This window comes from Halichondria panicea, chromosome 12 (genome assembly GCF_963675165.1).
Source record: "Halichondria panicea chromosome 12, odHalPani1.1, whole genome shotgun sequence".
Classification (NCBI taxonomy): Eukaryota; Metazoa; Porifera; class Demospongiae; order Suberitida; family Halichondriidae; genus Halichondria; species Halichondria panicea.
The window spans coordinates 1,872,653-1,894,230 of record NC_087388.1 but is presented as its reverse complement, the minus strand read 5'-3'; the positions used below and the strand labels follow the sequence as shown (position 1 = coordinate 1,894,230).

Below are 21,578 nucleotides of genomic sequence, written 5' to 3'. Positions count from 1 at the left end.
GGTGATGTTATTACCCGAGGCCGTTCCGCGGCCAGCGGGTTAGCCTCGATTCCAGGCCGATTTAAAATCGGCCTTGAATCGAGGCTACCAGCGGGTATACATTGTGAAGTTCAAAGGTCAAATTCGACTCCCTATCCAATGGATGTGGGCGTAGTTTCTTGCTCTTGGTTAGGTACGTTATACAACGTGCCCGGGCCCCAGGACAAAAGACTCAAAGATGGATAGGCCAGGAGGCAAGGGGTCTTCTTTGTTCAAGCAAGGCAAAGGTACGTGCACACACTGACCATATTAAAGGCATATAATAGAGGCACCATATTAGTATTTACAGACTCATGCTAGTCACTCAATGTGTGTACTACGTGACATACACAGACTCTGAAGAGGTGTTGGTAGCCAAGGAGAAGCAGAGGCTGGGGCTGCTCAAGAGTCTGTCCAGGAGTATCAAAGAGGTGTAGTAACTCTAGCATGTGTGTAGTCTCGGGGCCAGACCAAATAGCTCGGGGGTAAAATCAAGTAGAGCCAGGATTTAATAGGTCTGAAGACTCTTGCAGCATTTCCGTGTGCTCTAGCAGAATGTGGCCAGAGCCAATGAAATGCATATCCTATGTCATGTGATTTTTAACCCAATGAAATGTGAGTGCTGCCTACGTGGAATTTGGATAGAGCCAATGAAATGTAAACCTCCAAAGTCACAAGTCTAACTAATTGACCTTCCAAGACTACACGGAAGTGCTTCAAGAGTCTCCAGACCTTTTCTCCTCTTCCCCCTCCCCATCTGAGAAAAAAAAAACTAAGCATGTGTGCATCAGCCATCAGCAGATGTGCGTAAACCATATTCGTACAGTGGCATTCTTTATGCTGTAGCCTTAAGACTGCTAGGTATCTAGCTCAGCACAAGTCAAAATCTACACACACTGTTCTTTGCGTTTCTATTGCCAAATTGTCAAGTAGTGCCTGAAAGAAGTAACAAAATATGAGCCATATATTTCCCTGGAAAACTTGAAATCACCAGTGAATCAGGCATATAACAATTTAACATGTAGTGTCTGGTAATAGCATCAATTATGTTTTCACAATCCCCTCCAAAATTAATACCCCCCCCCCCCACAGGTCCAGTTGATGTTTGCCAACCAGTCTGCCGAGCACCCTGACCAGGCGTATATCAGAGACTGTCGTCCCGCCCACAGACTGTGTGCCCAGTTTGAGGACATACTCAGACACGGACTCAAGCCGGGATGGTTTGGAGGGGAGACCACCTTCTGGCCCGTAGTGCTCAAAGTGTCCCGGAAACAAGCAATACAGTATATCAAAGGGTGAGTTTTCTCCAGCTTTGAAACATGGTACTCTTTTTTCCTTTGTATTGAGACAACTTACTAAATGTCATTGTTTTGGGGTACTCCTCTCTGGGTTTGGAGTAAGTATGATATCTTTTGACTGGCATTTGTGCAGAGCTGAAAACGTAGTCACATGCAACATACCACTTAGTGAAGGTGACAGAACATTGAGGGGGTGTTCACTTATGTACATGTACTAATGCTCTAACCAATAGGCACCTATGAGTGTGATTACTGCGGCTTGAGAGACCAACATTGGCTGTAGTTATGAGGTGGCCACTAACACAGTATGTATGGAGGCTTTGGGGCCCATGAGACTGGCTGTATTATAGAGGGTGGCTTTCCTACAGGGTGACAACAATAGGAAGGTTTCAGTATAAATAAAGAAACTTAATCTGTTGCTATGGTACTTTTTGAGCAATATGAGATGTTTAGCTAATGCGTATATATACTGTGTAGCAATCAATACAATATAAATGCTTCCACCCACCCAGGCTGCAGTATGCCCAGACTGACAACGGCCGATGTAGGGCTTGGATTCGATTGGCTGTCAACGAGTGTTCCCTAGAGAGCTACATCAACGTCATCTGTCAGGATTCAAAGCTCCTCTCTTCATATTATGAAACACACTCCTTTGTGAGGAGTCATGAGATGGTGTCAGCTCTCACACAGCTGCTCGTGGGACTAACAGAGTTGACTTTTAAACTGTGAGCGTTTATAATAAGCATGCAAAAGATTAAAATGGAATAGCTACTACTTGTTTATATTCCCATCATTCAGACAATCTATTGGTGGTTCTTCACTCAGTACATGACACTTTGTTTGTTTGTGAAATAATTACTACCAGTTTCAATGTACGCAATCCCTGGGTATGATAAGTGACAGTTATAAGATATCTGTAATTACAAAAGGGGTCAGTTTCTGATTCAATGTCAGCACTGTTGACACTATTACAGATGTAACACTGGCAGTTTTGAGTTGTTTGTCTAAATCTTGAATAGTTTGCTCTCTGTATAATGTGGTAGCAATACTATGCACGTGTACATGTGTGTATTACTATAATTATTGATAGACTGTGTGTGTGTTGCAGGACTGTGGACACGGCCAGTCTAGAGTTCGAGGCAGCCCCCGAGGCAGTGAATAGTGTACCACTCAAACTGAGGCTTGTCGACGAACCAAAGCAACGTAGCAAAGGTCAGGGTTCAGCTAAAGTATGTCTGAGTTTATGTGTACATGCATGTGTGTGTGGAGGGGTTATACATGTACATGGTAAGTGTAGAAAGATAAAGCTTGTGTGCAGATATTCTTAGGATGTATATGTTACTCACACTAAAACTCATACTGCTGTTCTTGTATTCACATTGTGACCTGCTCATTGTATGGTCGATGTATTGTATTTTCATGATAATGAGTGTTAGTTGCTCATGGCAACCTGTACAGACGACCTTTGTACAGTCCCAGCACACATGCTCAATGTGTAGTCACTAGCTGTGTTCCTGTGCAGGCAAGAAGAAGAAGGTGTCCACAGAGAGCAAGGAGAATGGATCAGTGCCGGAGAACATCAGTGGATCTGATGACTCCTTGGACGTTGATAATCATTCATTAATGTGTGTGGACGTGAGTGAGATACCAGAGCCTATTACAACCTCTGAATCACTGGAACCTCATTCTCAAATTCCTGAGCCCAGCGACACGTCTCACACTGATGTTACTGAAGTTATCCCTGTGTCGTTAGCCAATGTTGGATTGAGTGTGGATGGTGTGACTAGTGGATCTCCCCCTACACTATCAACAGGTATGTACCAAAAATTATGTCTATCATTGCAGACTCGAGAAAGTCTCTTATTCTCTTGTTGGGTGTTCGTGTTAAAGTGTACAGTATAGAATTGTATGTGCAAGTACATAAACCTTCTCTGAAGACACTACTGATTCCAAATTTGTAACTAATGTCCGTAAACGCTGTTTCCCTGCAACAGAAACTATTTAACGAATGCAACACATTTACCAACCCTACCTGAATTTCCAGAACCAATATTCTACGGTCAAACCTCCCACCACCCTGGAGCAGTGTCTCTACAACTTAACGAACAGTCCAACAAGCAGGAAGCCGTGAACACTGCCGCAACTGCAGATAAAGATATTACCACCGAAACTTTGAAACACCTCAGAATGAGAAGTTGGGGTCTAGAGGACACATTGCCTGTACCGCTTGTACATATTGAGGACATATCGCTGAGCATACCGTCTTGCAACGGTGAGAATGTTGGTGGTGGAGTGTGTAATTATTATTATCCGGCATGAACTAGAAGTACATTATGCTAGCAGCTAATTATAATACTTATACACAGTGTACGTAAATCTACAGATAATAATTTGAATGCACTTTGCACTACGTGTGCTGTGCATGTACCATAAAATAAATCTTCAAGATTCAGTCCTGTGGAAAGTATTTTATTATGTTGTCTGGTCTAATTGAATTTTTGGTCATGTTTTAAACTAGGTCTCGTTTCCAGGCCGCGAAGAGGCGGCCTGGTATACATTGCAGTGCACAAAATAAATGTTCAGCCATAATTATGTTCGAGCAAACAACACTGTGGTTGGCCATTAGCTAAAATTGGACACACACATTTTTCTCACATCATGTCAATCAGCAAAGAAAATGAATCTTTTGATATGAAAAGTTGTTAGACTCAACACTTGGGAAGTTATTCACTCAAATCTACTGATGTATTTAAGAGTCCACCACTCTTCCTAGCTGGCAGCGCTGAAGGCTTCCTTGAACTGCCTTTTTGATAAACAGAGCCTAGACGAAGCAACACTGCAGCATAATTATTCTAGTGTCTCTGAAAGCTGCCGTTGTGGTCAGTGAACATTTTACTACTAACTACGTGGTCTTACGTTTTTGTAATTCTTTTCGGTTTGTTTACAATTTGTAATTATTTTGCGCATGTGCATGCAAAGTATACCAGGCCGCCTTTCTCTTCGCAGCCTGAAATTAAGGCTAGACAATAATTATTATACTAGAGTTGAATGTGTTGTTGTTACATATACGTGTACATGTATGTGTTGCATTCATGTTTGCTGTATGTATTACATTTCATCGTTCAGGTTCTCGTCCATGTTACCGTGATATGGATTCAGTGATGTCCTCAAAGAATAATGATGACGAAGTATATACTCCTGAATATTTGGAGCCAAAATTCTACAGTCAAACTTCCCACCCTGAAGCAGTGTCTCCACAACTTAACAAACAGCAAGAAGTGGCCACAACTAAAGATGAAGCCTCCAAAGTACCATCTTTTCAATCTGAAGGATTACCAACTACATATATTTCTCAATCAATGGAGGACACACTAGATACCTTTCAAGATTTGAGCTTAGCTGATTTTGTTCCACAGGCTCCAATTCCCAAGACAAGCCCACCTCCTTCAAGTTCAGAACAACCAGAGACGACTGAAGAGATCTCAATTTCAACCCAAGCAGAAGATTCTGATTCTGATTCATATGTTTCAGTTCCAGAACCACCCTCCTCTGAACTGGTCATGGAAGAGATCCTAACAACCCAAAAAACAGACTCGGACTCGGACAAAATAGCCATTGCAACTGATGCAGTCTGCGAAGAGCTGAAAATCGGTGACCCAGTAAAAAATAATGAAAAAGTTACTCAAGAATTTAAGCAGGAAGCTAAAGTAAACACTGCGCAGAGTACTGAACATGAGATCACTGAAAATCAGACTCTGGAATCGGTCACAGATGTCTCCCGTACAGTAAAAAAGAACACTAATCCATTCTCACAAGATGGCTTATCAGACGTAGAGGAAGGAAAGAGAGAGTCTGTCGTTTCTCGAGGCACACTGATTGATGATGATGACGAGGGGTCACTGGAGTCCAGTCTGGACTGGGGGATAAGATCATCTGGTGAGACCACACCCACACGCAAGAGAACAAATCCTTTCTTTGATTCCGATGAAGAAGAGATGAATCTTCGGACTCGATTTGTAACTAACCCCTTTGCAGAAGATAACGCTTACATACCCTCACAAGTTCCACAGATACAAAATAGACCTGTCTCGTTTAGTATACCCCCGCCTCCCTCACGGTTGCCTAGTAACCCGTTCGCGGATGATGATGATATCACTCCTATGAATGAGAGTAGTCATGGAAACAAGCTTCATCTCCAACTTCAGTCTAGTGTCGACTCGGTGGACACACCTACTATTGATCAATACCTACCACCGCTAAATCGACCAATACAATACTTGCGTGACTCGACATCAAACGAGACTACACCTAGTATAAGCCCAGTGAGCTTTATCAAGGAGCAGAGCCCAGATACAGTGTCTACAGCGAGCAGTCAAGACTTGTTGCTGGCCCTGGATGAAGTGTGGGAGCCGGGCACCTCGAGCCATCTCAGCCCAATGGAGGACCACTTTGGAGCTGAGGTCAGTGTGTATGTATGTTACTGCATAATAGTTATTGGAGGTGTCTATGGGATTTAGAACTCCAAAGGCACTGATTTAGTATCCCGAGCGTAGCGAAGTCGCTACAAGTGAACTTTAAAGTAATAAACTTTGTTACCCATTTTGTGTTCATGTAATTATGTTAGTGAAAAGTCAATATAATTGTGTGTCACGTTACTGTACATGTACATGTACATCGTGTATTTTTAATTTATTACTTTCTCTAGTTGAGTCAGTCTGAGCTGCACGCTAAGATCAGTCGTCTCAAGGCCCAGCTGAAGGACGGGGGAGGGGATGGAGACAAGGCGGAGTTTCGCAGGAGAGTGGTGGCGCTACAACTCAGACTGCAGCAGATGCGAGAGGATGAAGAGGTGAGAAATGAATTCATACATTGTGTAGAGCAACTAAATGTCTAGTGATCTTTACCCACATTTCAAAAGCATGTACATATGCACACTGTGCTAGGCGTTTGCTGCTAGTGCAAAGCATGTTGCTATGCTACTAACTGTTGCCCACAAATCCATCTTTTCCAAAGGGCGATACATATAGTTTATTACTGTACATTGCATTCATTTGTACTCCGTTATATGGAAGATTTGCACATACATGTACATGTACATGTACGGTATTTTTGATGTCATAGGAGGGAGCAGGTGACTCGACCTCTCAGGAGGTGTTTGGTCATCGTCTGATGAGGCAGCCTCGACAGACCAAGATGAGTGGAACTCCACCCACTTGTGAGGGTTGTCGGAAACAAGTCCGAGGCATTATCCGATTGTGGTACCTCTGCAAGAGTGAGTATTGTCCCAACTCCTAACCCTTATTTACTGTATCTGCATCCCACACCCACTGTTGCACTTTTGCTCCTCCTTAGTTTATTAATTAAAAGGCCTGTGTAGGATATACTGTGTTATTGTTATGCGCGTGTAGTCGCAAACATACATACAAGACATACTATACAACCATACTTCAAGGCGGTATATATTGGTTTCACCACTTCAGAGCTCCTGTTGTACATAATTATACATGTACGGCACCTGTTTGTTTGTGCATTGTACTGCATTGTACCATGCATGTACCCTACATTGTATATTATATGGGTTACAGCTAGTTTAACGATTGTCCCCCTTCATCCACACAGCTTGTGGATGTGCCTGTCACAAGAAATGCATATCCAAGATTGCACGTCGCTGCAACCAGCTCAACAGAATCACGGTGAGCACATGTCACTGTACATGCACTGTTCAGCACATAGTTACATTTAAAGTTCGTTTTAGAAAGGACAGTTGAAGTTCATGAATGATTTGTACATGCATGTACATCCTATTAATATATTTCTGTCAGCTTGAACGTATTACACCTGTACAGTTGATTACATTTGTTCCAGAGGGTGTCCTTTATATCCACTTTTCTCCTAGGAAGATGCTACGTACACACTGGCCGTGTGCCCGGAGAGAGGGCTGACTCGGCAGAAGTTCCGCTGTGGCAGCTGCACCCAGTCCTTCAACAGTCCGAGCTCTGGAGGGGCGCGGCTCTGTGACTACTCAGGACTCTATCACTGTAAGCAGTGTCACCATAATGACGAGGCTCTCATACCAGCAAGGGTCCTGCACAACTGGGACTTCAAACCCAGGAAGGTTTGTTGAAGCTTCTTCTTTTAAATTAGTGGCAGTGTGTATGTGCATGGTGCGCTAGTCATCTAATGTTGGTTGACTTCACTTATGTAGTATAGGGAAACCAGCCATGTTTATATGCCTCAACCTTTATAGCATATTATTGAAGGCTACCTACATGTACATGTAATACATTATATTGCTACCACTGTGAGCTGTGGTCATAAGTTTGTCCATCTGACCAAATCAAATGGGACCATATCTCAGGCTCACAGGCAGTATCTCATTTAGTGGCTATAGGGTTAACAATTGGCTAATAGTTACATGTACTGTGTGTTTTGCAGGTTTGCTGTCATTGCTTTGATCTGCTGACTCAGCTATCCACTAAGGTCACAGTCCAAGTGAATCAAGTGAACGCTCACCTTTACACCCACGTCGCCGACCTCAGCAATGTGGAGGTGAGTGTGTGTGTGTGCGTGTGCGTGTGCGTGTGCGTGTGCGTGTGTGTGTGTGTGTGTGTGTGTGTGTGTGTGTGTGTCTTAATCCTCCCACACACAGGACTTACGAAAGGACCTCCTGGTGATGAGGAACTACTTCATGCAATGCAGACTGGCCAGGGAGGCCCAACTCCTACAACAACTCAACCAGCTTCTCCACTTTAAGGACAACGCTCTATGCTACTCTATAGTCGACTTAGCGGCAGTACAGGACGGGAGCCTGTTGCCACGGTTACAAGATGCTCACAGGGAGTACTACAATCACATCAAAGAAGAGTGCCCTGTAAGTTGCCGTACACTTGAACTACACATGATTTCCCCACCCCTCCCCCTCTCAGCTGTGCTCTGGCAAGGGGTATCTGTGTGAGCTGTGTAAATCAGAGGAGGTGCTCTTCCCTTTTGACAAGCACACCAGTCAGTGTACCAGCTGCAAGTATGTGTTCCACAGGTAAGCTAATCAAATTAGTTTGTATGGTTAGCTCCATCACTATTGGTGGCAGTTTTATAGTCTGGGAATCCATGTACAGTATATATTATTGCATGCTTGCACGTATTGTGCACAGTTAATATTGCCACTGGACACTATTGTACCTCGTTACAGGTCATGCTTCACTGAGACAAGCAGCTGTCTGAGATGCACACGACTCAAAGAGAGACCTAGATGAACGGACACTCCACTCTTTTCTAGCTCCGTGTGTCGGTGTGTGTGTGCTCTCAATTTTTTGTTGGTTTGATGTACTATTTATTATAGCTGAGGTGCACTCAGTTTATATTATTCTATCTGTTAGGTAAACTATATTCAGGAATGTTGTGCCAGAGTTCCAGACCTTAGCAAACAACAATTGGTTTTTTTTCACTATAGAAAATGTTGCTGTTATATAAACCACTACGTACCCTTGGTTGCCATGCAAGTAGTTTGGGTGGGGTATATGTTTTAGGTCATTTTTTTATTTACCTACACAATAGGATCAGCAGCGCTAGCATTTCTTATAAATGTTCCAATCTGCTCTAGCTACGTATAGTGTATCTTTAATTTGATGGCAACCCCCCCCCCCCTAATTGCACTGTAAAAACAATTAAGAGAAGCAAACTGACCACTATGCAACCGATCAATGATTCTGTACCACTGCTGATCGATCCACCCCCCAAAAAGGAATTGGTGAGATCGAGGTATATTTTGGGTGTGATGATAATCAGAAGGAGGAACACTGAGCAATAGGTAGACGAGGATATTGTGAGCTAGGCGAAACCAATAATTATGAGACAGCTATTTAAAACAGGTCAGGATTACTTCAGCTAATTAATCCTTCGAGCTGTATATAATTATAATTATGCTTGTACAAATTAATTGACAGAGATGCATAATAGTTTGTCAATGCAAGCATACAACGTTATAACTAAATAGCTGCATGTTGTACATTTCATTCAAATTTATAATTATAAGACAGTGGGTAAAAAAATAATAATGGTTTGTAGTAAAATATAATATAGGTGTAATTATCGATCTGTTAACATGCAGCAGTAACTGCATGTTTGATATAATAAATTATGCTTAAGCTAGAGTAGCCAATTAGAAATTATTTGCAATGGAGTCTCGTAATACCTCCCTGCCTCATAATACCTTGCCTGGGTTCGAGGCTACGTAATACCCAAACCACTTTGAACGTACACTAAAAGTTAACAGAATAAATTTTCAATTTTTTGCTTGACCATACAAGATTACTGCAAGACAGGGGGTCAACAACCCTGTGTACCCAACTCTCATTGTAGTTAGACACTGTTTAGGAAGTTTCTACATGATTTAGAAGCCCAAAGTGCTGGTTGTAGTATCCTGAATGCAGTGAGGGTTCCTACTAGCTAGCTAGCCCTGAACACCTCCTAATTATACGCGAAACTCGCATACATGCTTATTTGGTTGATCATTATTAATTTTGCTCATACTTCATTATACAGCGGGCTAGGGCTCTTGGTGACACCATATCCATAAGAAAACTCTACAAAACCTGTGAGCTACATTGCATTGCAGTTTATAGAAGCCATCACTCATGATCATATGCCATCACATAAATCTAAAAAACGTATGCTACTCACATTTAGTTAGCTAGCTGTGACATGCTTAAATAACAGTGCTCTAGTTTTCTAGCTGTGTACTGTTATATTCAACAACAGTGTCTGACATTGGCTGGCAACAAAAGCAAAAGCATCGACCTCCGGTGGATTGTACACAATTATAAAACACATTAAAAATTAATGACTGCTCAGCTTTATAGTTCAGTTTTGCGGTTCTTTTTTGGAATCTTTCCTGCCTCCCTCCAGAAGTGTCGCAACTGCTGCACTTCCCCCCAGCAGATAAGATTGAGCCAGTTTGCAACATAGCTACTCCTCATGTTCTGATGCTTGAGGTAGTAGGCATGTTCCCAGACATCTATGACCAAGAGAGGGTAGCGACCATTGGAAAGAGGAGAGTCCTAGTGGGGGTGTGTGGGTGGGTGTAGGTGTGTGTGTGTGTGGTGGGTGGGGGTATGACAAGGGTGTTATGTGGGTACTAGTACAAGGGGTGGGTGATGCGTCAATATAATTATACAACTGTTAGTGCCCGTTTCACATTATGTGCATGACATTGTGATCACAGACCATATACAGTACGTGGGTTTCTGAAAATTTAAAGGTTTATATATATATTAATTATATGTACTTGCAAGCTTCACAGACATTACACACTGCACAACAATTAAGACTCATTGCCAATCCTAAGAAGAACCATGCACACACCTGGTTGACAGTAGTCTCCACGCTCAAACGTCCCTCTTTGTCCTCCACCAACCAAGCGTATCCAGAACCAAACAGTTGTGTCGCAGCCGGGAAAAACTCGCTAAAGAAAATAGTCATATTTCCAAAGAACTCTTCAATATCCTCTCGCAACTCTCCCTCAGGATTTACATCGCTGTAGTAGCTTGGGCAGAGGGTGGCCCAATAGAAAATGTGGTTGACGTAGCCACCGCCGTGATTACGAATCTGAGTCTGATAATTGCTAGGCACCTCGGTCAGGTGCTCCAGGATGTCTACTATAGAGGAGTGGGCCAGCTCCGACTCTGGGTCCTATGTGTGGATTGATGGAGCAGTACATTAATAATGTTATAGTATGTCCTAGGGGTATCAGTTCCACCCCATCTAGAGGTATTCATACAGTTCACCAAAAGATCTAGAGGTGAGGCAGTGGTCAAGGTTAAATTAGTAGCTGCAGCCAAAGTTAAGACAAAACTGGAAGCAAATATATACTCAAATGAGTAATGCCACAAGCAGACCATCTCATGCATCAACTATTAAGTTATTAAATACCGTATTACTAGAATATTTTGCTGGTGAAAAACCTTTGCGAATGAGCCAAATCAGCAGAAAAGTTCACCCTTTGCGATCTAACTATTGCGTTTTGGCAAGGATCGTGGGCATTTACTAGTAATAATGCGGATTTTATTGTTGGGAATTGATCAACCCTCGCAAAGTTCGCAAATGTTTGATGCTCGCAAAACATTCTAGTAATACGGTAGTTGAGGGTTAATAATATTAATCCTCTATTGGCTCTAATTACCTTATCTTCATCGATCAAAGGACTAGCTCACCTCTGTCCTCCATTCAGTCAGGACCCTGTTCATGTTGTCAGTGTATGCCTTGTGGTGACCAGTGTGATGCACACGCACAGTCGCACTGTCTATTTCGGGCTCCAATGCTTCATAGGTGAAGTGAAGTTCTGGCAAAGGATATGGCAAAGTATTCCTCAGAATCCCTTCATACACCCTCTCCTGGCCATGGGTACTGCAGATGCAGAGCAAAGAAAGCAAGAGAGCAACAAACACACTCATCATCTCTAGCTCTAGCTTCTGGACTTGACAGAACGCCCTCTTTATTTCTATTGGGGGGTCGAAGTTCAGTGCCGTCGCTATCTTAGAAAAGTAAGATTGAAAACTCATTAATTTTCCTGTGGGCAGTGTAAGTTGAATTTTCAGGCAGTGTGCACAGTTGTATATAAAATGGTGAGTTTTTAGTCGTGATAAAAGAATAGCCTTAACGCTTATTTTTTCTCCTTGTTAATATTAATAAAATAATGCTAACTTTTTATTGAATCTTGCAGTTGGTGTTCTAAGTACGAGTTGTCGAGTGGAGATGCGGTTACTGTGTGTGTTGATTCTGCAAGGTCTGCTCTGCTTGGCGGCCCATACTCCTACAGACAGTTGCTGTGCTCCCAATGTCACCGTGGTAGCTGGAGAGGCCCCTCCCCTTAGAAAGTATGAGTACGCCACCTCTGTAGTGGACACTGGTGAGTGTGTGTGGAGTGGTGTGTGTGTGTGTGTGGAGTGGTGTGTGTGTGTGTGTGTGTGTGTGTGTGTGTGGGCATCACTGTACGTATTTTAAGTGTACAAGTGTACAATTAACTGCAGTACCATGAAGTTTTATATGTCAAAAATCAAAAATTCAGTATACCGGTATTTCAATGGGCCAATTGTGTTATTTGCCTGCTCAGACAATACTTAGCGTGAAAGATATTAGCTAAGCTACCGTACCTTAAGAGCTAGGAATGGTAGGTTAAAGATCAAAAGCCACTTTTATAGTTATAGCACCTCTTATGTTGTGACTGAAATTAATAAAACGGACCTGGCTTTGTCTACTGTACAATGCTGTTGGTTGCCTAGCCACACTCGTTTACATGTACAATAATTTCACTGTACACTTGTCTTCACGATCATTTACACTATTATGTTATTGTATATGTACGTACATGTTCGATGTACAAGTACTAAAATGTCCACCCCGCCCACACACATACACAGAGTACATTGTCATGTTCAATGCCTACTACACCAGTGATGCCCGTGACGGCTTCATATCAGCTGCTCTAAAGCTACATCCTGATTGGTCGATTGTCCCACGCTCCAACCCCAGTCAGGATTACCCCAGTGACTTCTCCTTGGTCCAACTGAGAACTCATGTGCCCCGGGCTGTGACATCACTGGAGCACCATCCCACAGTCAAGAGAGTCACACCACAGCGCAAACTCACAAGGATGCTGGCATTCTCCAGTGAAGGTGTGTGTGTGTGCGTGTGCGTGTGCGTGTTCGTGTGTAGAGGTGTAAATTAATCACTGATTTTGTATGGGGTGTTGTTGGCTACAACTGCATTCACAATATTTAATTAGTCACTGTGGCATACTGTGACAGTGGGTTGACTAGTGCTGTACTATGCTAGTAGCAGGAGTCAAACCACCTTCATTTCGTCAATTTTGTAATGTCTACTGAGCTTAAACAGCTGCAGTGAACATTGTTTGCAATGTGTACACAGAGAGTAATGTTGGCTGCTCTGGTCAAGACTGCTGGGAGACCACTTGGAAATCAAGGTACAGTATAATGATAAAGGTAATACTTTTCTAAGAAGTACAGGGATTAATTCAGTACCAAAATGTAACTTATTCATAAGATATCAAAAGGCCAAATACAAGACAACCTGTTCACCAAGTACTGAATTTTGGTTGCACTCAGAGTTCACTATACATGTGTGTACCTGTACCTGTCAGTGTGTGTCAGTATAGTGAGTCTATACTCTGTAGTTGACCAGTAAAAATTAGTCCTCCCTTTGATGTGTGTTCATTCTCGTACACAGAATTATGGGGGGCCTAATAATAATGTACATGTACATTGTAAGGTACGGTACGTATTATGTGTCTTTGGTTGACCAGTAATTGAGTCCTCCTCTTGATGTGTTATTGCGTACCACCATGCAATGATTGGAATGCTATCTGCTATTGGCTTCCTCACTTGAGAGGGCTCTGGGTCAGTGATTGCTTCTTACTTGTGGTAACTGTTGGTTTTGCAGGAGGCAGTTGAGCAAATCGGCCCTTAACGAAGCAGCTGTAAGTGTTCCCACCCCACGTGTACTTTACATGTCTTATTCGTTAACTAGAGTCATTTCGAAATTATAGTTTGCTTTTTGTGAGTCACAAGGACTCATTTATGCGCATTCAAGTATCAACCCTCTAGAAAGATTGTAAATTATTTTTATACATGTATATGCTGGTCTAGCTCTTATCAACATTAATCTACCAAGTCTAAAAGTTCCTTCACTAACTCCACACCACCCACCCACCCCCCCCCCACACACACACACACACACACACCACACAGCCTGGGAGGCACTGGTACGCTGGACGTCGTCTCATGCGAGCTATCCCACGTCAGGTGACCTCTGCCCTCCAAGCGGATGTCTTGTGGAGCATGGGTCACACGGGCAAAGGAATTAAAGTTGCCATTTTCGACACTGGACTCGCCAAAAACCACCCTCACTTCCGTCGTGTGAAGGACCGGACAAACTGGACTGATGAGAAAAGCTTGGATGACGGTTTAGGACACGGTACATTTGTTGCCGGGGTGATTGCGAGTTCGTCCGAGTGTCTGGGATTTGTACCCGATTCTGATCTCTACGTGTTCAGAGTATTCACCAATAATCAGGTGAGTTTAAATTTGGTATTTCTATATCTGTAATGTTCGAGGCTTCTACAGTATCAAGTTTAAACCTCTGCTTTCTAGCGATCTCTTATCGGCTGAATCATGCCGTCGGTCCATTTACATGATAATAGTTATAAGCTAGCATAATTTATGCCAATGTAACATTGTTACCGACTTACTTATCACTCTTGCTGTACAATAATATCTGGGATTGTCACAGATTGCTTAGTTTCACTTCCTGATCCTCCCCACCCCCTCTCCCCTCAGGTGTCGTACACTTCGTGGTTTCTGGATGCATTCAACTATGCCATACTGAAAGGCATTGACGTGCTCAACCTCAGCATAGGAGGTCCCGACTTTTTAGATCAGCCGTTTGTGGACAAGGTGACTCACTCTGGTGTATTGTGGGTGTGGTTTTGTCACGCACTTTTTGGTACTGATGTAATAATTATTGTATGCTGTAGTTAGTATTCATCGTCCAAAATCGTTAATACTAGTGAAGTAGCTACTTAGTACTAGGGGACGTCTTGTTTTTGTACGTACATGTATGTACAGTGAACAGTGAAACTCTTTATAGCGTTCATCCTCCTGGCTGGCAAATAGTAGCTGTAAGAATAAGTAGTCTGCCTACACAGGTTGAAACACATCCTATAGAGACTTTAGGGCTGATCAACTTGGCCGTGTTATAGAGTGATGCTGCTTATACACAACAATAGATAATTTTCACTAACATGTAATTATGTTCTTAACAAAGAGCTCCAAGTACACATACACATGTACTTACATTGTAAGTCGCTAATTATCTGCTGGTGTCCATAAACAACAGCTTGGCTTGGCCGACTGCCTAACAACGTGTAGCATGTGATCATTCTCCTATAATTGTTTATACATGTAAGTACACCGACCCTCTGCCGAGCAACAAGTATTGTGTGCCTCAGTGTAGTGTTCATTCTACATAAATTATCAACAATATTAATTACTGACAGTAATTCAATACTCTGAGACTTGCACACGTCTGTGTATACACACCTCTCACATGTAGTTATAGTGGGTCATTTGATCTGTGCTTTGTGCCCTACAGGTGTGGGAGTTGACTGCCAACAATGTTATCATGGTATCTGCCATCGGCAACGATGGACCTCTCTACGGGTGAGTGAGTCTAGTCGTGTAGCGGTGCTCAATTTAACCAGCTCAACACTCCAGCTTAACCTGTACACACACAGACTAAACACAGTATGTACACAGCTTTGCTCCTGGAAACCCAACTGGGGAAATTTTTCAGCCATGTACATGTATGTACACATTCATTTAGCCATAAGCATGTCACTATAATTAGTCAACAAATTACATTAATTCAATACTCTAAAACTTGCACTCATCTGTGTATACACACCTCTCACACCCATCACACCTCACACAGGACACTAAACAACCCGGCAGACATGATGGACGTGATTGGCATAGGAGGAATCAACTTTGAGGACGAGATAGCTCGATTTTCATCAAGGGGAATGACCACATGGGTGAGCCACACACTGCGTACAGATACTGGATTCAATGCAAGCAATGACCTTCTGTGATAGACAAGACTTAGTGGCAAACTTTACTTTGCTCCTCCAATTACAGGAGCTTCCCTCTGGTTACGGTCGTGTGAAACCTGACATAGTGACGTACGGCTCCGGGGTTCGAGGGTCAGCGTTGGGCGGTGGGTGTCGATCTCTGAGTGGCACTAGTGTGGCTTCCCCTGTAGTGGCGGGGGCGGTTGCTCTATTGGCCGGAGCTGTCAAGCATAACCACGTCAACCCAGCCAGCATGAAACAAGGTGAGCCAGGGTATCTTATACTGACAGTCTGTAAGCTACATGTGTAACAGTATGTTATGTATTTCATGTAAGGCTGTAAGGTTATGGACACGGCGCACTATACCTGAGTTGGGAAGAGTCTTGTATAATCGACAGATTAAACTCAAAGCATATCTACCAACTTCACTGTAGCATAACTCACCCACCCCCTCTCCCCACACAGCACTGATATCATCTGCTCAGCGTCTACCTGGAGTGAACATGTTTGAACAAGGTCATGGTAAACTGGACTTGCTCAGAGCATACCATGAACTCAACACATACAAGCCTCAAGCAAGGTGCATACACAATTGTGGCTACTGTTACCGTATAGCGGGTATATTTCGAGGGTATAAATGTTCGCGGTTTTCGCGGATTGAGCCTGTACCGCGAAAATTTATACCCACGAAAATTTATAATAGTACGTGTTCAGTATTATGGATTCGAGGCTAACGGTGTGGAGGTACAGCTGCATGTTGATGTGCGCATGCGCCAAAAGGCTGGAACTCAGACCACGAAAATAAAATCCGCGAAATCCTTTGTAATGGTCCATCCACGAAAATTTATACCCTCGAAATATACCCGCTATACGGTATTTACATTGTAGATACATGACTTGTACTCGCAAGATTGAGCCCAGGCCTTTATTTTGAGACCGTACATGTACATCTAAATAGGACACTTGGAAATAGGCATCTATTTAGTCATCAAGCCTTTACTTAAAGACTAGGTTGAGACAGACCATATAACTTAAGCATAGATGGTACATATTTGTGAACTTAAAATGTGCATGCATACTGATACTACTGTGTTGATGTTCCCTTCTCCAGTCTTAGCCCCAGCTACATTGACCTGACTGAGTGCCCCTACTTCTGGCCCTACTGCTCCCAGCCCATGTACTATGGGGGAGCCCCTGTCATTGTTAATGTGAGTGTGTGTGGGTGTGTCCCTATACTGCTCCCAGCCCACTAGTGGGGAGCCCCTGTCATCGTTAATGTGAGTGTGTGTGGGCCGGGTGTCGATCTTTCTCGGCCCACAAGCCATGACCTAGACTTGTCGAGTACTCACATGTATTATACTATTGATTTGTGCTCTGTAGGTTACGATTCTGAATGGAATGGCTGTGACTGGGCGTATCGTCAACAAGGTGAGAACGAAAGTGTTTCGAAGCTAATTAAGAAGTTTACTAAATGAGAGTGGACCTGTCAGAGGGTTTTTTAGGGGGGGGGATCCGCTTTCATCCTTTTTATATGCCATCAATACTAAAAAAAACTCCTCCCCCTAGCCAACATGGCACCCGTATTTGAGTCGCCATGGTCACCTGCTGGATGTGTCCCTCTCCTATCCGGCCCTCCTCTGGCCATGGTCCGGGTACCTTGCCGTGAGCCTGGGTATCAGCAAGGAGGGGTCAGAGTTCAACGGGGAGGTCGAAGGTCATATATCACTGACTGTTTCTTCAAGTGTAAGTATGTATTAAACGTACATGTACTATATAATCTGTGCCATGGTGAAGAGTGCATGTCATACTTGAAGACAATTCATGTTATACATGTACATGTACCTGTATTGACTATCGTTCAATCGAGACTAATATCAAATTTCAACCTCCCCCCCCACACACCCCCCCCACACACACACACAGTCAACAGGGTCCAGCGAGACCACCCTGTCCACAGTGAACCTTGCAGTGAAGGTGGCAGTCATTCCCACTCCCGCACGCCATCGACGAGTTCTCTGGGATCAGTTCCACAACCTCCGCTATCCGGCCGGCTACTTCCCCCGGGATAACCTACGCATGAAAAATGACCCACTGGATTGGTGAGAAGTCTATAGAGTATAAGTGTGCTGTATGTGTTTGTTACGGTGGAATGCTAAATGTACATGTCACAAGAGTTTAGTCTTAGGAGTGAATTTACAAGTGCAGTACGTACATGTACAGTGTATATATAATTATACATGTACCCAGAAATTGAATTTCAAGTTAGCCTGAAGTTGTTGACAAAACCACCTAGAGCTGTGTTTGTAGGGTTAACAGAGTATACAATGTACTACATGTACGTACAGCACCTGTATGTACTCTGTCCATTTCTCTCCAGGAATGGTGACCACATCCACACTAACTTTAGAGACATGTACAACAGTCTGCGAGCGAGTGGTTACTTTGTGGAGGTCCTCGGTTCTCCGTACACCTGCTTTGATGCGAGTCAGTATGGAGCTCTGCTTGTGGTGGACAGTGAGGAGGAGTTCTTCCCAGAGGAGATTGAGAAGTTGAGGGTGGACGTGGCCGAGAAGGGACTCTCTCTTGTGAGTGAAGGGGTGGGGGTCTGAGTGAGGGGGTGTTGTGGGTGGAGGAGAATGTGTGTGGGGTATAGTATGGGTGAGAAGGGACTTTCTCGTGAGTGAGGGGGTGGTGTGGGTGGAGGAGAATGTGTGTGGGGTATAGTATTGGTGAGAAGGGACTCTCTCGTGAGTGAGGGGGTGGTGTGGGTGGAGGGTAGAGTGTGTGGGTGTGTAGTAGTGAGACTTGTGAGTGAGGGTGTGATGTGGGTGGAGGGGGTAGAGTGTGTGGATCCCCTCGGGTTAGGGTTAGGGTTAGGATGCTCCTGGTAGTTGTGAGAAGGGACTCCCTCTTTTAAGTGAGTATGTGATGTGTAGTGTGGGGTGTGGAGGGCTTTGGTACATGTACGTGTACCTGTATAACTTTAAATAATTATATTGTAACCCCTACAGATTGTATTTGCTGATTGGTACAATATGGAGGTGATGCGTAAGATAAAGTTCTACGATGAGAACACCCGACAGTGGTGGATGCCTGACACTGGGGGAGCCAACATCCCTGCCCTCAATGACCTGCTCAAACCCTGGGACATCACACTCAGCAATGAGGTACAGTGGCACACTAACACTGCACTGCATGTTAGTTTAATTCTACAGCCTATATCACTTACTTTAGTGCACACTTACTAGTCATACAGTTCTATTGTGGTCACCCTATAAGAAGGTCGCTTTCTATATATAATACAGCCAGTAAGCACCATGCAAAGCTTCCAGCTCATGTGTTTGGAATATGTTAACATGCCCACCTCTTATACATGTAGTCTTCAACCATTGTTGGTCTGCTCAAGGCCGTGCCAAGTGTGGCCACAATAAACAGGTTTTGAGTGTACGTTCATGTTTCTTTCAAAATCTGCTTAAAATTCCTTCCACTATGTTGTTATCCTTTAGACACATGTACCACATACTTTTACTGTTAGAATCTGTGTACTATTATACATGACGTACACATGTACATTTCATGCAGGTGCTTGAGGGTGAGTTCAGCCTGGCAGACCACATCGTCAACTATGCCTCAGGCACTAGCATAGCCCACTGGCCCGAGAGTGGTGGTGGTCTCATTGCTAGAGACCTCAACGATCAAGGTGAGTGTGTACTGTACATTACGCAGCATCCTTTATTCATGGGTTGAATCATAATTATGTATATTTTTATTGTTGAACTAGCTTAGAAATATATTGTTCTTACTTGGAAAGAGTACATGTAGATGAAGTGTGGATGATAATGTACAGTATACAGTGCATATACACTAATAGTATACAAATAGTATTGATACAATGTACCCATGCAGGCTCAGAGGTGGTGACCGGTGGTAGCACTCTCCTTCACGACGTACCAGTACTGGGGTTCTATCAGACACCCTCGGAGGGGGGTGGTCGTATCGTTGTGTACGGGGACTCTAACTGTCTGGACAGTGCCCACCTTCAAAGGGACTGTTTCTGGCTCCTCAACTCTCTACTCAAGTACGCAGCCACTCCCAATGCACAGCCACCCTTCACTCCCAGTCAGAAGATCAGACTGCCTCCCCTCGGGCTGCCAAAGAGGATGGAAGGTGAACAAAATTAAACCATCTGTAACTCTTCTCGGTAAAATATTGTATAATTATAGTTCTAACTTTACAAGCCACGTACTCTCCATCTTGTCGTACACAATTGAAGTGGCGCTTTATAGGAGGATCAATAATTATAATATGAAAGCACCGCAGGTGCTGATGCCAAAGCTACATAACATAAAGCTACTAATAGCTTTTATACTGATGAACATTTGCTATGCAAACTCAAAGAGTGGGTAATGATCGACCGTGATTGTTGTTAAAAACGATCGATGCCAAAAGCTCAACTAAAACTAATGGCTGCCATCAGCAGAGCCTTGCAGCTCTTTTCCTCACTCTTGCAGCTACCAATAGCTAGCATTCTAGTGCAGAGCTAACTACTAAGTAGAGTAGTAACACTCGGTAAACAAGTTTGGCTACGTGCTCTTTTGAAAAGGCTGCAATGGCATTCCAAGTAAGCAAAACTAGGCATAACTCGAGAACGAAGCATTATTTTGCAAATCCACGAATTAAAATCCAAGTAAACATGACTAGAAGCCTATAGAAACTCTTACTTGCACTTGATTAATCCTTGAGCAGCTGTAGCAGTCTACACAGACACAGACACACAAACACACTACCGTATACCTCGCTTGCGTATGCGCACCGAGGCATAATAAGATAACAGTAGATGATTTGCCTAGAAGCGTGTTTGTAGTAAAAAATTAACAGTACTATTGTCAAGCAATGGTAAATTATTTCTGTATCCCCCCCTCCCACTATAGGTAATCGTCTTCACCACTACTCAAGAGTACTCGATCCAAATGACCCCACCCACACTCGACCTTTGCCCTCTTGTCCACAATTGAAATGGGCCATTCCGAAACCATTAAATTCGTCAAATCTTGGGAAAATATTCCGTCCTAAAAATCCATTATCGGCCACTGAAGAAGGTCCAATCAGTCCGAACCGAAACTTAAAGTCAATGGGACATGTGATTCCATTTGATGAGTACCAAGATCGATCCCCTAGTTTCCTATTAGTGGGAATTGTGGGCGTGTCCCTCGTTGTATTGTGGTACATGTGTAGACGACATCGAAAAAGACCCCGAAGTCGAAGATCTTTGTTTGCAATCAAAGTTTGAATTTTCTGCATGAGGATTGATTTGTTCTACCGACCGGCTGATGTAAAGATGCATGCTATGGGACATTGAGGCTCTACTTCTATAAGTGCTGACCAACTTTATTATAATATATAACTATGTCATATGGGAATAATTATAAGTTAGTAATTATACAATCATGTGCATGTATTATACGTACCTATAATTATCTGTACAACCATTATTTATGATGCTCGTATTATCACTATAAAAGTATTGACAACTTTGAATTCTTGGGGAGCACATTGAGAAACCATTTTCCGTCAGCTGTAACACAAACAATTTTTACTTTAATTACTCTAGCCGGCTTAAA

At 43.2% G+C, this 21,578-nt stretch overlaps 3 protein-coding genes across 3 annotated transcripts in view; 2 read left to right on the top strand and 1 right to left on the bottom strand.

Annotated features, from left to right (window-relative positions):
* Positions 1–21,495, top strand: part of LOC135344815 (membrane-bound transcription factor site-1 protease-like) — a 51,769-nt gene extending 30,274 nt beyond the window's left edge. Inside the window, exons 2-21 of the mRNA XM_064542099.1 lie at positions 11,891–11,935; positions 12,034–12,219; positions 12,731–12,985; positions 13,239–13,293; positions 13,770–13,806; positions 14,078–14,401; positions 14,666–14,782; positions 15,480–15,547; positions 15,819–15,921; positions 16,025–16,220; positions 16,423–16,537; positions 17,069–17,165; positions 17,338–17,385; positions 17,524–17,700; positions 17,881–18,056; positions 18,335–18,542; positions 18,969–19,124; positions 19,540–19,657; positions 19,864–20,124; positions 20,889–21,495. Coding sequence (XP_064398169.1) covers positions 12,066–12,219; positions 12,731–12,985; positions 13,239–13,293; positions 13,770–13,806; positions 14,078–14,401; positions 14,666–14,782; positions 15,480–15,547; positions 15,819–15,921; positions 16,025–16,220; positions 16,423–16,537; positions 17,069–17,165; positions 17,338–17,385; positions 17,524–17,700; positions 17,881–18,056; positions 18,335–18,542; positions 18,969–19,124; positions 19,540–19,657; positions 19,864–20,124; positions 20,889–21,247 — 3,024 coding nt within the window. The 5' untranslated portion in view covers positions 11,891–11,935; positions 12,034–12,065 and the 3' untranslated portion in view covers positions 21,248–21,495. The remainder of the gene's footprint in view (positions 1–11,890; positions 11,936–12,033; positions 12,220–12,730; positions 12,986–13,238; positions 13,294–13,769; positions 13,807–14,077; positions 14,402–14,665; positions 14,783–15,479; positions 15,548–15,818; positions 15,922–16,024; positions 16,221–16,422; positions 16,538–17,068; positions 17,166–17,337; positions 17,386–17,523; positions 17,701–17,880; positions 18,057–18,334; positions 18,543–18,968; positions 19,125–19,539; positions 19,658–19,863; positions 20,125–20,888) is intronic.
* On the top strand, positions 128–8,787 carry LOC135344814 (uncharacterized). Its single transcript, XM_064542098.1, has 16 exons — positions 128–266; positions 373–449; positions 1,111–1,313; positions 1,829–2,041; positions 2,425–2,528; positions 2,839–3,129; positions 3,361–3,588; positions 4,443–5,776; positions 6,022–6,165; positions 6,438–6,588; positions 6,936–7,009; positions 7,213–7,431; positions 7,752–7,865; positions 7,966–8,187; positions 8,243–8,352; positions 8,506–8,787. The coding sequence occupies exons 1-16, from the start codon at positions 218–220 to the stop codon at positions 8,567–8,569; spliced, it is 3,597 nt and encodes a 1,198-aa protein (XP_064398168.1). The 5' UTR covers positions 128–217; the 3' UTR covers positions 8,570–8,787.
* Positions 10,088–11,823, bottom strand: LOC135344822 (superoxide dismutase [Mn]-like). Its single transcript, XM_064542106.1, has 3 exons — positions 11,525–11,823; positions 10,677–11,003; positions 10,088–10,372 (listed from the first exon to the last, which is right to left on the bottom strand). Exons 1-3 carry the CDS (start codon positions 11,765–11,767, stop codon positions 10,169–10,171), a joined length of 774 nt encoding a protein of 257 aa, XP_064398176.1. The 5' UTR covers positions 11,768–11,823; the 3' UTR covers positions 10,088–10,168.
* Positions 21,496–21,578: the final 83 nt, after the last annotated feature.

Excerpts from the sequence above, each read along its gene's own strand:
- LOC135344822 (XM_064542106.1), bottom strand. The coding sequence starts at position 11,767 with ATGATGAGTGTGTTTGTTGCTCTCTTGCTTTCTTTGCTCTGCATCTGC. Across the intron at positions 11,004-11,524 it reads TGACTGAATGGAGGACAGAG|GACCCAGAGTCGGAGCTGGC; the intron begins GTGAGCTAGTCC and ends ATCCACACATAG. Across the intron at positions 10,373-10,676 it reads TGGAGACTACTGTCAACCAG|GACTCTCCTCTTTCCAATGG; the intron begins GTGTGTGCATGG and ends CACCCCCACTAG.
- LOC135344814 (XM_064542098.1), top strand. The coding sequence starts at position 218 with ATGGATAGGCCAGGAGGCAAGGGGTCTTCTTTGTTCAAGCAAGGCAAA. Across the intron at positions 3,130-3,360 it reads TCCCCCTACACTATCAACAG|AACCAATATTCTACGGTCAA; the intron begins GTATGTACCAAA and ends CTGAATTTCCAG. Across the intron at positions 7,866-7,965 it reads CCGACCTCAGCAATGTGGAG|GACTTACGAAAGGACCTCCT; the intron begins GTGAGTGTGTGT and ends TCCCACACACAG.